Genomic DNA, 14,766 nt, shown 5'->3' on the forward strand with positions numbered 1-14,766 from the left:
GTTTGAACCCATGTTAGCCAGATGCACAAGGGGGCACGTGCAGCTGGAGTTTGTTTGCAGTGGCTGGAGTCCCTGGCGTGCCCATTCTCTCCCCCTCTCTCTATCTGCCTCTTTCTCTGTCGCTCTCAAATAAATAAAAATAACAAAAAAACACATTTATTTTAAAATCAGAGCTATGACTTGTACTTTTAGAAGATGAGAGCAGGGCTAGAAAGATAGCTCAGCAGTTAAGGTGCTTACCTGCAAAGCCCAAGGACCCTGGTTTGATTCCCCAGTACTATAAAGCCAGATGCACAAGGTAGTGTATGCATCTGGAATTCATTTGCAGTGGCTAGAGAGAGGCTCTGGTGTGGCAATTCTCTCTCTCGAGATTAAAATATATATGTATGTATGTATATATTTTTTTCTTAAAGATGAGAACAATAACACAACTCCAAAAGAAACAGAACAGTTTTCCCCCTTCATTACCAATTTCCTAATCAAAAGAGCAAAGGAAAGAATCAGAAAAGTTCTAATAATGGGCTACAACCCAGTGCAAGAAACATGAGCAGCAAAGCAAAGCTTTTGGAAAGCCCCCTTTTCATTGAGAAACCTCCTTAGCAATCCCCAAAGAAAAACCAAATGAGGACAAAAAAAAACTGTTACATATTTGTGGTTTCAATGTGAAATATCCATCCCTTCCCCACTGGCTCATGTGTTTGAACACTTGGTGCTCAGCTGGTGGTGCTGTTTAGGAGGGTTCTGGAACATTTCGGAGGGGGCACCTCACTGGAGGAAGTAGGTCACTGGGGCAGGGCCTTGAGGTTTATAACCTACCTTCTAATTCCTGTTCACTTTTTCTGCTTTCTGACTGTGGATCCAAAGTGACCAGCAGGTCCCTGCTCCTGCTGCCATGTCTTCTCTGCCCCCATGGACTATCTCCCTTAAACTACAACAAAAATAAGCTTTTCCTCTCCTAAGTTACTTCTTGTCAAATTTTTGGTCATAGCAACAAGAAAAGTACTGAATAGAATTACTCATAAGATTCACAAAAATATAGTTGGAGGTGTTACTCAGCAGCAGAATGCTTTTGTAGTGTATGCAAAGACAAAGGGTCAACGGGCAGTGCAGGAAAACAAACAATTCAGGTAACTCAATTTTGTAATGAAAAATAGCTTTCAAAACCCACTTCAGGGCTAGAGAGATGGCTCAGCAGTTAAAGCACTTGCCTGAAAAGCCTAAGGACTGGGATTCAATTCCCCAGTACCCACGTAAAGCCAGATGCACAAGGTGGTGCATGCATCTGGAGGTCTGGCATGCCCATCCCTCTATGTTTTCTCAACTAAGTCAATAAAAATAAAAACCTCATTGTGCAGCAGGGGCAATGGCTCAGTGGTTAAAGGTACTGCTTGTAAAGGCTACAGCCTGGGTTTGATTCCTCAACACCCATGTAAAGCCAGATGCACAAAATGGCACAAAATGCATCTGGAATTTGTTTGCAGCAGCAAAAGGCCCTGGTGCAGCCATTCTCATTTGCTCTCAAATAGATGTAATATTTTTTTTCTTTTGTTAATATTTTTATTTACTTATAAGGAGAGAGTGATAGAGCAAGGCAGTGAGAGCATGCACACATAGGCAGGCCAGGGCCTCTTGCTACAGCAAATGATTCCAGACACATGTGTCGCTTTATGCATCTGGCTTTATATGGGTACTGGGGAATTGAACCCAGGCTAACAATATTTACACACAAGTACCTTTAACCATCTCTCCTGTTCATTATTTTTTTTTTTTAAAGCTGTAAAGCTGGGCATAGTGGTGCATGCCTTTAATCCCAGCACATGGAAGGCAGAGGTAGGAGGATTTCTGTGAATTTGAGGCCGCTCTGGGCTAGTGTGAGACTGACTCTACCCCAAAAAAGGAAAAAAAAAAATGCCCATTGTAGTAACCATTTTTTTACTCATAGAAGCCATAATATACAGTGATACTATAAATTTCATATAAAGCAGGAAAAATGAAAATCTAAAATAAAGATGTCTAGATTCTTTTAATACTTGGGCATAAATGACTTACTGACATAAAAAACACTAAAATACATTTACAGGGATTAAGTATGAGATTAGAATTGTATCATCTCTCTTCACTCTTCTCTCTACTCTGCTTTCCCTTCTAAGAATGCGATACAAAAGTAACTTGTGGCAGGGGGGTGGCACACAACTTTAATTCCAGCCCCTGGGAGGCAGAGGTAGGAGGATTACCATGAATTTGACTGTGACTACATAGTGAATTCCAGGTCAGCCTGGGCTAGAGCAAGACTATACTTTGAAAAACCAAAAAGAAACAACAAACAAACAACCCCCCCCCAAAAAAAAACCCCAAAACTTGAGGCTGGAGAGATGCCTTTGTGGTTAACGCACTTGCCTGCAAAGTCAAGAACCCAATTCCCTAGGACTTACATAAGCCAGATGCACAAGGTGGCACCTGGAGTTCCTCTGTAGGGGCTGGAGGCCCTGGTGTGCCCCTTTTCTCTCTCTCTCTACCTGGGCCCCCAGACAAATAAATAAATAAATATATTTTTAACGTGTTGCATGAATTTGGTCGTTTAAAGTGGCAAGTCACCCTGGTACACACAAGACCCACACATACAGATAAATAAGTGAAATATTTATTAAAAAGGGATTTATTCCTTTTTCTAGCCTTTAAAATTATAACTAAGATTTCTTTTATTGCATACAGCTAGCCCTAACCAAAACACAATTATGTCTTTTTCTTCAGTTTTAAATCTATCAGACCAACCCCCGTCTCTGAGCACTAGGCTGTGTCAATTTTTGTGTTTGGCAAATTCATAAAGCACATTTCTGCTGGTATCCTTTTCTAAGACTTACCCCTTGTTTTATAGGAAGACAGTCTTTTCTTATTTGTATTTCTCCCCCCCCATTTGTCTTTTTAATATTAAGAAATTTCAGTACTTTTAATCTTTTCTTGACCAATTTCTCACTATGTCTAACCTAATTTTACCTATAAGCATTCAGTTCTGAAATTGAAATTGTCAGTCTTCATACAAACTCAAATTTCCATTGCCTCTTTCATATCAATCAGCCTTTCTTTGAATTCCATAGGCATACAAAGAACACTCCAGCCTAAGCTATTGGAAAACTTATCTGTATTGACAGGTGACAAGTTTAGGAAATATTCAGATTTTGTTTTGTTTTTCTGGCTATAACAAGCTAACCACATTCTGGGAGCCTCCAATCTCAATGTCATGAAAGCATTATGATATAAAAATCCAACATAACCTTTAAACTATTTCTCTAAGCCAGGAGGTCACACCTTATTTCATATACATCCTTTACTACCTCAAGTCTTGGCAAGCCGACTTACTTGACCAACTCTGACCTGAGAATTTAGGCTTGCCGAGACTCAGTTGTAACTACAAAAGAAGGTATCACCACCCACCTCCCAGGGTGGCAGAAAGCTAGATCCAAGCATGTTAGCATCTCCTTTTTGCTTCTCAGCCCCACTTTAAAACGTAACAGCTTTATTGAGGTGCAATTTATGTGCCCTAACACCCAATTTAAATTTAATGCTGAATGATTCGGTTGCCCAACATCACTACAATCAAGGTCATGACATTCCTATCAACAGAGATGCCTTGTGTCTGTTTGTGGTCAACTTCCTGTGTCATTTCTACCTGTTAACTCTACAGATTTGCCTTTTTTGGACATTTCCCATAAACAGAATCTTACAACATGTAATCGTTTGCATCTTAGCCCATTATTTCCAAGGTTTTTCTCCACTGAGGCAGGTTGTAGAACTTTGTTTTTAATAGGTGAATAATGTATTCTGCTACTTTACATGCTAGCTGATAAATATGTCTTGTGTTCAGTTTGGAGCTGTTATAAATCATACTGCTTGCATGAACACACATGTGAGAAATTCTGTGTGAATGTTTTCATTTCTCTTGAGAAAATTGCTTGGTAAGATGCTAAGTTTATGTTTAACTTACAAAGAAAATGCCAAAGTATTTTTCCTCATTCTCATCAACATTTGTCACCTTTGAACATTTTGTTTTTCCAAGGTAGGGTCTCACTCTAGCCCATGCTGACCTGGAACTCACTCTGTACTCCCAGGCTGGTCTTGAACTTATGGTGATCCTCCTACCTCTGCCTCTCCAGTGCTGGGTTTAAAAGTATGTGCCACCTTGCCTGGCTTGATCATTTTTTATTGAAACCATTTTAGTGAGTATCAAGTAGTTATCATTATGGTTTCAGTTTAAATTTCCTTAGCAAGTAAAACTACTGATTACCTTACAAGCAACCTTTAGCCACTGAGCCATCTCTCCACATTTGGCTATATTTTCATGTGTTTTTACTCACATAACTTCTTTGAAAAAAATGCCTAGCTTATTTTCCAAACTGGGTGTCTGCCCTTTTACTACTGAGTTCTAAAAGTTCTTGGTATGCTCTAAATAGAAGTCCTTTTAGACACACAATAGACTCTTTTTTTTTTTTTTTTTTAAGTCTTTGGTTTGTGTTGCCATTTTCCTAAAGATTTTTTTTTTTTTTTTTTTTTAGATTTTGGTGAAGTTCAATTTATCTTTTTCATTTTATTTTATTTGTTTGTTTATATATTTGGGTTACAGAGACAGAGAATGGGTGTGCCAGGGCCTCCAGCCACTGCCAATGAACTCTGAACACATGTGCCACCTTGTACATCTGGCTTATGTGAGTCCTGGGGAATCATACCTGGGTCCTTAGGCTTTGCAGGCAAGTACCTTAACCACTAAGCCATCTCTCCAGCCCCTTTTCAATTTTTTTTGAACAATGGAATATGTTTCAGGTGTTGGGTCTATGAACCCTTTGGCTAGCACAAGGCCATAAAGATTTCTCCTACTTTTCTCTGGACATTAAATAGTTTGTAGCTCCGACCAAATTTAGCCAACTCTTGTGTATAGTATAAGAGCCCAATAAAAAAAAAAAAAAAAAAAAAAGAACCCATGCATTGGGATACCCAACTGCCCTAGAAACATTTGTTAGAACCTCTTCCCTATTAAGCTTTCTTATAAATTTGTCAAAAATTAACATAGCATAAATTTAAAGGCTTGTTTCTGGACTCAAAATTTTGTTCCATATAATCTATCTTCATGCCAGTATTATACTAGCCTGATTTCTTATATCTTTATAATAAGCTCTGAATTCTGGGCAGGTATGTCCTCTTTCATTCTTTTTAAAATTGCTTTATTGGGCTGGAGAGGTGGCTTAGTGATTAAGGTGCATGCCTGCAAAGTCAAAGGATCGAGGTTTACCTCTTGCACAAGGTGTCCCATGCGTCTGGAGTTCGTTTGCAGTGGCTGGAGGCCCTGACATGCCCTTTCTCTCTCTGTCTCAAACAAATAAATAAATATTAAATTTTTTAAATTGCTTTACTATTTTGAGACCTTTTCATGCTTTAGAATAGGCTTACCAATTTGTTTAAAACATCAAAAAAATTCTGTTGGAATTCTGGCTGTGATTGGGTTAAAAATTTGTAAGTCAAGCTAGACACAAGTCATTCATTATTTTAAAAATATTGTTATTCTGAAAGAGAAAAAAAATGGAAAAAATATTGTTATTATTTGGGAGAGAAAGAAAATATAGGTGTGCAAAGGCCTCCTGCCATTATAAATGAACTCCAGACACATGCATCACTTTGCGCAACTGGCTTTATATGGACACTGAGGGAATCGAACCCTGGGTCATTTAGTCTTTGCAAGCAATGCCTTTAGCCAGTAAGCTATCTCTCTAGTCCGAGACATATGTCATTTTAAATGTTTGGAGTATGAAGAATATTTGAATAGGAAATGTCTCTTAAGAGCTTAATTTCTTTCAGCAAATTGTAGTTTGCCTTCCTTCCTTCTTTTTTTTTTTTTTTTTTTTTTCCTTTCTTTTACAAGGTAGGGTCTTGCTCTAGCCCAGACTGACCTGGAATTCACTATGTATACCTCTGTCTCCTGAGTGCTGGGATTAAAGGTGTGCACCACCACACCTGGCTTGTAGTAATTTTTATGTAAGTTTTCTGTATAAATTATCTTCTAAGTTTCATTTGGACCATATTAGATGCATTTTCAAAGTTAATGCTAATTAGAAGTCCAGTTATAAGGTTGCATGCAAACATTCTTCAGGCAAAGCATTCAGTCCTCAGCTACGTAAGTACACTGCTGGCTGCGGGTTTCTAGCATGTGCTCTTTATCAGCGGAGGCAGTTAGATCACTTGTACACCACGTCAGAGAGCTTTGGCCATGCATGCAGTTTGGATTTGTCAAATACCTTTCATCTAGCCATTGAAGTCATCATGTGGTTTCTGTCCTCATTTCTCTTTCTATCATACATATGTTAACTGGTATTCAGGTATTAAACCAGCTACAGAGTCTTGGGATAAATCTTCCTTAGTCAAGATGAAACAAAAAGTATATGGTATGTATGTACATATATGTGTACATATATGTATGTAGAGAGAAAGACAGTGTAACTCAGACTGACTTAAAGCTCACACTATGGTCTAGCTTGGCTTTAATTCAAACCTATCTACCTACCTCTATACTTTGAATGCTGGGATTTGGTGTGAGCCACTAACCCTGCCCATGATGAATAATTTTTTTTTTTAAAGTATCTGTTTATTTGGGCATGTGTGGATGGGTGCCAGGGTTTCTTGCTGCTGCAAATGACTACTAGATACTTGTGCCACTTTTACATCTGGCTTATGTGGACGGCTTGGGAACTGAACCTAGGCCAGCAGGTGTCTTTAACCATTGAACCATCTCCTCAGCCCTTTTTTCTTTTTTAATTTATTTGCACATGGGGGAGGGGGGCAGACAGAGAGAGAATGGGCACGCCGGGGTCTCTAGCCACTGCAAATGAACTCCACAGGCATGTGCCCCCTTGTGCATCTGGCTTATGTGGGTCCTGGGAAACCAAAGCTATGTCCTTTGGCTTCACAGGCAAATACCTTAACCACTAAGCCATCTCTCTAGCCCTTTAGCCCCACTTTTAACCTATGTTGCTTATTTTGATTTGCTAATTCTCTCTCTCTCTCTCTCTCTCTCTCTCTCTCTCTCTCTCTCTCTCTCTCTGTGTGTGTGTGTGTGTGTGTGTAATACAGACAGAATCCAGGGCCTGGCACAGACAAGGCAAGCACTCAACCATTGAGCTACATACCTGGCCTTGTAGGTATTTTTATGTCCAATATAATATAATATGACCTATATTTAATTAGGAAGTTAAAGTTCAGCTCTTAATTTCCAGATGGTTGATAGTTTAGACACTAAGCTCCTCATGGACAGGGGCTTCATGTTACTGGTATCCAACATAATGCCAATAAGTCACTAACAGCTTGCCTATTGAGCAGAAGTGAATACACACACACGCGCATGCACAACCCTACCTACTGGGGTTTAGAGATGAACTTTTAACTCAACTCTATACATGTCTTACTGACACAGGGCTAATTTCTAAGCAATAGATACTCTTCATCGATCTTATGGATTGCTTTATGTTCTTTTCTGTTCTCTTTAAGCAGGTAAGTCAGCTGCTAGCCCACACAGGTGGCACTCTTAACAAACCTAGATGTGGTACTGGCACTAAATTCTTTTATTAAAAAAAATATACTATATATTATATGTATAGTATATAATATATGTAATACACACACACACACACACACACACACACACACATATTTGACAGAGAAAGAGGGGGAGAGAGAGAATGGGCATGCCAGGGCCTCCAGCCACTGCAAATGAACTCCAGACATGTGCGCCCCTTGGGCATCTGGCTAACGTGGGTCCTGGGGTATCACACCTGGGTCTTTGGCTTTGCAGGCAAATGCCTTAACCGCTAAGCCATCCCTCCAGCCCTCTTTTCTAAATTCTTTAGATTGAATAAGGCAAGTACTTTCTTTAATGTGTAATCTCCTTGATGATTAGCTTTTAAAAATAATCCCCAGATTAAGTTCTCTTTAAGTTCCTCAATTAGTTACCTACTACTTGAACTTTTTACCTATAACCTTGACAGTAAAAGGATGTGTTTTCTCTAATAAAAGGCAAGTGTCCCTTTCAGCTGTGCAAATCACCAGTCCAGCTCATCCTGTATAGTCACTCAGTTACAAACTGTTTATCTGAGAACCTATTTTTGCAATGCCATCTGTGATGGCACTTGAATTAGGTGTTCCCCATGAACTCATGTGTCTTGAATATTTTGTTCCCAGCCGATGGCAGTTTGGGAGGTAGAGCCTTGCTGGAGGAGGTGTTTTGTTAGGGGTGGGTTTAGGGGTGTTATAGCCAGCTTACCCTGGTTAGAATTTGGCTTATTCTCCTTCTGTTGTTGTCATTCACCTGCTGTGGCAAGGAGATGATTTGTAGCCTTTGCTCTACCAACATTTCCCTGCCAACACAGAGCTTCCCTTCAAGACTGTTCCAAAACAAACCCTTCCCTTCTATAAGTTGCTTCTGGCTGAGAGCTTTATGTCAGTAACAAGAAGGTAATAACTACAATACCATCCAACCTTCCACTTTTGAAAAGACCTGGCATCGGTAAAGCTCCTAAAACAGCTACAAATAGTCTGGGGGGTAAGGGCTGCTAGATGTTATAATTCACAAACTTTTTTAAAGTTACTAAAAATTGTGTATGTCTGTCTTGTGGAAGTAAAGGTATATAGCTTTCAAGTTTCCAAAGATGTCTAATACTCAAAGGAGGTTAGCAAGTGCCTTAACCACTTAGCCCATCTCTCCAGCCCTCAAAAGAGATCAGAAAGTGCTATTTAGATTATATAAAAATTATGTGAAGGTGGTGCATGCGCACAAGGTGGTAGATGTGTCTGGAGTTCATTGGCAGTGGCTGAGGTCCTAGCATGCCAGTTCCCTCTGTCTCTTTCTCTTTCACACACACATAAAAAAATATGCCAGGTGTTAGTAGTTTAGAAACATAATACGAAACCATTTTTTTTTCTTATCATGGCAAGGTCAAAAAGCTAAAGAGATGTTATGAACTTAAGATAATAATTCTAAATCATCTCAAATGTACTGGAAATTTTTCTACTTAAAGGAGGCTGAATATAAAGAATTATTCATTTTAATATGGAGTATATCAAGTGTGCTAGGTGAGATCTCTTGAGAAGTGCAAAGGCTATGATAAAAGGTTTGCAAAAATACGATTATTTGTAATATAGGTAAGTGGAAATTAGTTTCTTGGACTGATTGAGATAAGCTGGAGTAGTTTATCAGTACCAACTAGGAACTGCAGGCTACGACAGACATCTGTGGAGGTAGGCATGTTTTAAAGAGTAAGGATGGAGTCCTCACATGTGTTGGGTTGGGTGGGTAAAGGTTCAGTGTAGAAATAACCAATGAACTAATGAATGTGGATGGTTTCCTAATGCAAAATGATATCCTTATTGAAGGTTTGTAAGGGAAAGAGTTACTTTAAAAAGTATGTTTTTAAAGACAATTCTGAAAGTGATAGAGGAGATGGACTAAGATGAGGAAGGACCAATATGAAGGTATATTTATTTATTAAAGCAGGGCCTTCATAAATAGTCTAAGTGTACACTACAGGTTTCTTAAAAAGCAATTCACATCACCTTACTTCACAACTTAATGGCAGGTTCTCACAGAAACCTAACAATGGCCTACCATGTACATAATAGCCCTGTGACCTGGCTGTTGCTTACCTGTAAGAGACAGATTAGTCACGGCAGCACTGGTTAGGGGAAGGACAGGATTGACTGTGAGGGTAGTTGCTGTACTGCTTGTCACAAGGCTTGGTGTGGTTGCCACCTAGAGGTCAGAAAGGAAATTATGCACAAAGCACTTAAAACTTAGAATATTCTTAAATTTTAATGATTTCAGCCAGATATACTCTAATCAGTAAGAAATGTTTTGCTAACTGTTAACTTTACCTAAACAAGAAAACTATTTGACAGGATCAGGGGATCCTTGTATTGTTTGAACTTTCCTTTAATTTTTGTTTGTTTGTTTGTTTGAGCTAGGGTCTCGCTCTAGTCCAGGCTGACCTGGAATTCACTGTACAGTCTCAGGGTGGCTTCAAACTCAACGATCCTCCTACCTTTACCTTCTGTGTGCTGAGATTAAAGGCGTGTGCTACCATGACCAGCTTTAATTTTTATTTATGAGAGAAAAAAGAGAAAGAAAGAGAGAATATGAATGAATGAATTAGTGAATGAATGAGAATGTGAATATAGGTACATCAGGGCCTCCTGCCACTGCAAACAAATTCCAGACCTCCAGACACGTGCATTTCTTTGTACATCTGGCTTTATGTGGGTACTGGGCAATTAAACTCAGTGTGTCAGACTTTGCAAGAAAGTGCCTTTAACCACTGACCCATCTCTCCAGCCACCTGTTTTAACTTTTATTCTGTGACAACACGATTGTCGTTTTTGTTTTGTATGGGGCATGTGTCAGGAGTTTGTCTGAAGCGGCTGGAGCCCCTGGTGCGCCCATACTTTCTGTCTGTCTCACCTGCAAATGAGAGGGGAAAAAAAAAACTATATGCTGGCACTTGAGTGTATAAAATGTGTATACCCTGTGCACACATGCATGTGCAGAGGCTAGAGGAAAAAGTCAGGCGTCTTCTTTCTTTTCAGCATTGTTTCCTTAAGGTGGAGTCTCTCACTGGACCTGAAGCTGCAATTTTTTCAGTCAAACTAGCTGACCAGTGAACCCTCATAGCTCTCCTGTCTCCTCTACAGCACCTGCTCCTCAGGACTGGGGCTACAGGAATACATGGCCAGTTTTTATGTGTGTGCTGGAAACAAATCTCAGGCTCTTATGCTTGTGGGGCAAGAACTCTTACCCACTGAGCCACCTTTCCAGTCCCCACCTTTTTCTTTGAAATAAATTTCTACAGTTTTGTTAAAACAGAAAAATACTGCCCTCTTTCTTGGACAAATAAGATTTTAAACACAAAATAGCAACCTTAACAAAACTGTTATCTAGTGACTATATTTTTCATAAGTTCCACCATTTAATAAAGATAGTCTTCACTTAACAAATATATACTTTTAATGCTAATTTTTGTTAAAAAGACTTACAGGATGGAATGATGTTGAAATGAAGTGAAAGCAAATCAACAACAACAAAGCAAAAACAGAAATGTAAACTGCAATCTTTCCATTTTTAAAACCTGGCTGGCATCATGGTAGTCACATCTACAAAAACATCAAGGGTGTCATGTAACCATGGCATGTCTCCTGCATCAAGGAGTAGTAAATTTCTAATGCAAACAGAAATTACTCAATGAGGTTATACATAAAAAAGACTATATGTTGTCTGATAAAGAAGACTTGAGATGATTGCTGTAATATCACCAGTGCTAAAAGGTTATTTGGGAATTTAATGTCATTTAGTCTTACAAGTTTAATTACTGGGCTTTAGTATTAAACATGAATAAAAAACTAACTAAAGGGGTGGAGAGATGGCTTAGTAGTTAAGGCACTTGCCTGCAAAGCCAAAGGACCCAGGTTCATTTTCCCAGGACCCACAAAAGCCAGGTGCACGTGGTGGCACATGCGTCTGGAGTTTGTGCACCCATTCTCTCTTTCTCAAATAAATAAAAAAAAATATTAAAAATATTTTTCCCCCAGATAACTGGAATCAGCAGCAAATTTATCACTTTGGTCACAGAGAAACCTAAGAAAAGATACCAGAGAAAACAACAGAAGTGAAGGAAATAGAGCTGCATATGGTGATTACAACTTTAATCCCAGCTCTGAGGAGGCAGAAGTAGGAGCATCCTCATGAGATTAAGAGCAGTTTGGGACTACAGATTTCCAGGTCAGCCTGGGTTAGAATGAGACCCTACATGTGTGTGTGTGTGGGGGGGGGGAGTGTCTGAAACAGGAAATAATTAAAAATTTTAAGAAGGCCAATAAGTTCTTAGGTTAACAATATGAGATTTCATTACCATGGTAATATCTGAAGTAGAAATTTATATACATTTATTCAACCTCAACAATGTACATATATAATAAGTTCCTTAACTGTAATGAAATACACTGATTTAATAAACAACTTATAAAACTAAAAATTAGCCCTAAACTTGTCCTTTCTGCATGCATTCTTACCAGTGAGGTTGGGCTGGGGAAAATTGCTTTGATAGGTGAGCTGCTGGTCCCACCACTGCTTGGTGGGTTGATTCTTTTCTCCTTCTGGCGGCGGTTACAAAACCAGACACGAATCACCTCCTTTTCCATATTGAGCTGTTCAGCAATCAAGGTGATCTCTTCCGAGGTAGGCTTTTGATTCTAAAAGACAACAACAAAAAAAGGTCATCTTTTGGAATTTTGAAAGTTTAATTCGACATTTTGTGGGACTGAACCCAGGGTCTTGGGCATAAATAAAGACAAGTTCTTTACCTCTCAGTTATACCTGCAGACCTGAAATATATATGACTATATTAATAGCTTCTGTAGAATGTGCCAATGAATTTACTAAACTTGTATCCACAGAGTTATTCTTAAATATTTGTTTATCTTTTATTTTAAACCTCCACTGATCTTAAAAGCTAACAAGATACCAATACAACCTTACAAGTTAGGGGTTTGTTTCCTCAGTGCTTTATAGTATGCACTGAACTTGGACCTCACAGTACTCTTGTGAGGCAGGAAGCAAAGTATTTCCCAAATGGAGGAACTTCATGTGGAAATAAAGGCCTTGCCCTATCACACTGTTAACAAGACACAAAGCTGAGAAAGACTCCTGACTTAATGTTTGGCAGGTAAACTCAAACTTTCTGAAAAGTCAAAAACTTTTTTTTTTGTTTGGTTTTGTTTTTTAATTTTTCGAGGTAGGGTCTCACTCTAGCTCAGGCTGACCTGGAATTCACTATGTAGTCTCAGGGTGGCCTCAAAACCACAGTGATTCTCCTACCTCGGCTTCCCAAGTGTTGGGATTAAAGGTGTGCACCACCATGCTAAGTCCACTTTAAAAAAATTTATTTGGGGGGGGAGGGGGGGAGGGAGAGAGAACAAACTGGAATGCCAGGATCTCAGGCACTGCAAATTAGATGCTTCTGCCATCTAGTGGGCATGTGTGACCTTGCGCTTGCCTCACCTTTGTGCATCTGGCTTACATGGGATCTGGAGAGTTCAACATGTGTCCTTAGGCTTCACAAGCAAGCACCTTAACCGCCAAGCCATCTCTCCAGCCCTTAACTCAAATTTTAAAAATATGTTTGTTTATTTGAGAGAGAGAGAGAGAGAGAAAGAGAAAGAGAGAGAAAGAGAATGGGCATGCCGGGGCCTCCAGCCACTGCAAATGAACTCCAGACACACGTGCCACTTTGTGCATCTGGCTTACGTGGGTCCTGGGGAATTGAACCTGGGTCCTCTGGCTTTTCAGGCAAATGCCTTAACTACTAAGACATCCTTCCAGCCCTTGAAGTCCAATTTTTGATGGAAGTTTTATGATATTCCATGGTTAAAAGCTCTAGGTTAATCTGGGCTAAAGTGAAATCCTACCTCAAAACACACATGAAAACAAAACAAGATAAAATAAAAATTAAAAAGCCAAATATATGTTGAATTAACAGGCTGACATTCAAGGTCTCAAGCTTTTTGTTCAGGCCCAAAGTTACTGTTCTTTGAACGAAGATAATAAAATTCAGTCCACCAAGATACTAATGTTTCTTCTGGTAAAGGTTTGGTTTCCCCTGGAGGCATCTGCTCAAGCAAATGCTAAACTTTAAGTACTTTTTGCCTACTTTTCCCAGTCTGTAGAAGTTCCATGTAACCTTCAGTAGCTAATTCTCACAAACCAAGTGTTCACAAGAATGTAGCTGTTGTCTGGGGGTGGTGGCACCCAGCTTTAATCCCAGCACTCTGGAGGCAGAGGTAGGAGGATCACTGTGAGTTCAAGGCCACCCTGGGACTACATAGTTAATTCCAGGTCAGCCTAGACTAGAGTGAGACTCTACCTCAACCCCCCCCCCAAAGAAAAGAATGTAGTTGTGATCTTGTGAGCCCTGCAGTGCTTGGTTTCTGTCTCTCATTGCGTATTTACTCCATTATTATTTGTAATTAACATGTATGGTCTCTAATAATGGTACTACACACAGGTCCATGATCACATGAAAAGTAAACATCATATTGACCTCCAAGAAACTCTTCTCTAAGGCCACGCGGATGTTGGTCTCTATGCTGGTGCGTTTCTTTCTCCTACGATTCAAGCCCTCTGCACCCAAACCTGGAGAATTTACAGCACTTGGGCTGGAGACTGTAGAATCAGATGAGACATTCTCTGTAAGAATGAAGAAAATAGAAAAAAATTAACTGAGCGTAATAATTCCTGTGCATAATACACATATTAACATGAACAACAAAACTGACACAAAGCATTTTAAGAGGCATGTTAGTGTGAAACAGTTCTGAATATAACTTACATTAAAACATCATTCACTAGGGCTATGGAGATGGCTCACTGGGTACAAGCTCTTGCTGTGCAATCATGAGGGCCTGAGACTATTAAGAGTTCAATTCTCTAACAAACACCTAAACAGCTAGGCATGCCCACATGCCTGTAATCCCATTTCAGTAGGTGGCAGTGACTAAGGCATCATTGGGGCATGTGAAAACCTAAGCTCTAGGTTCAACAAGACTCCTCAAGGAAATGTGGGATGAGTCGTTGAGGAGGACCATGATGTACTCTCCTCCAGATTCCACATATGTGGGCATAATGTATGTGTATCTTTACACACCTGGACATACACCACACGTACTACACAGACACACAAAGTCCCC

At 39.5% G+C, this 14,766-nt stretch overlaps 1 protein-coding gene across 2 annotated transcripts in view; it reads right to left on the reverse strand.

Moving 5' to 3' along the window:
* The window catches only part of Pou2f1 (POU class 2 homeobox 1), a 160,362-nt gene that overhangs the window by 3,944 nt on the left and 141,652 nt on the right, over positions 1–14,766 (reverse strand). For both annotated transcript variants that reach the window (XM_045156232.1, XM_045156238.1), the window contains 3 exons: positions 14,121–14,266; positions 12,094–12,273; positions 9,679–9,784 (listed from right to left, as the gene is read on the reverse strand). In XM_045156232.1, the coding sequence (XP_045012167.1) occupies positions 9,679–9,784; positions 12,094–12,273; positions 14,121–14,266 (432 nt within the window). The remainder of the gene's footprint in view (positions 1–9,678; positions 9,785–12,093; positions 12,274–14,120; positions 14,267–14,766) is intronic.

Source organism: Jaculus jaculus, chromosome 1 (assembly GCF_020740685.1).
Source record: "Jaculus jaculus isolate mJacJac1 chromosome 1, mJacJac1.mat.Y.cur, whole genome shotgun sequence".
In the NCBI taxonomy this organism is placed as follows: Eukaryota; Metazoa; Chordata; class Mammalia; order Rodentia; family Dipodidae; genus Jaculus; species Jaculus jaculus.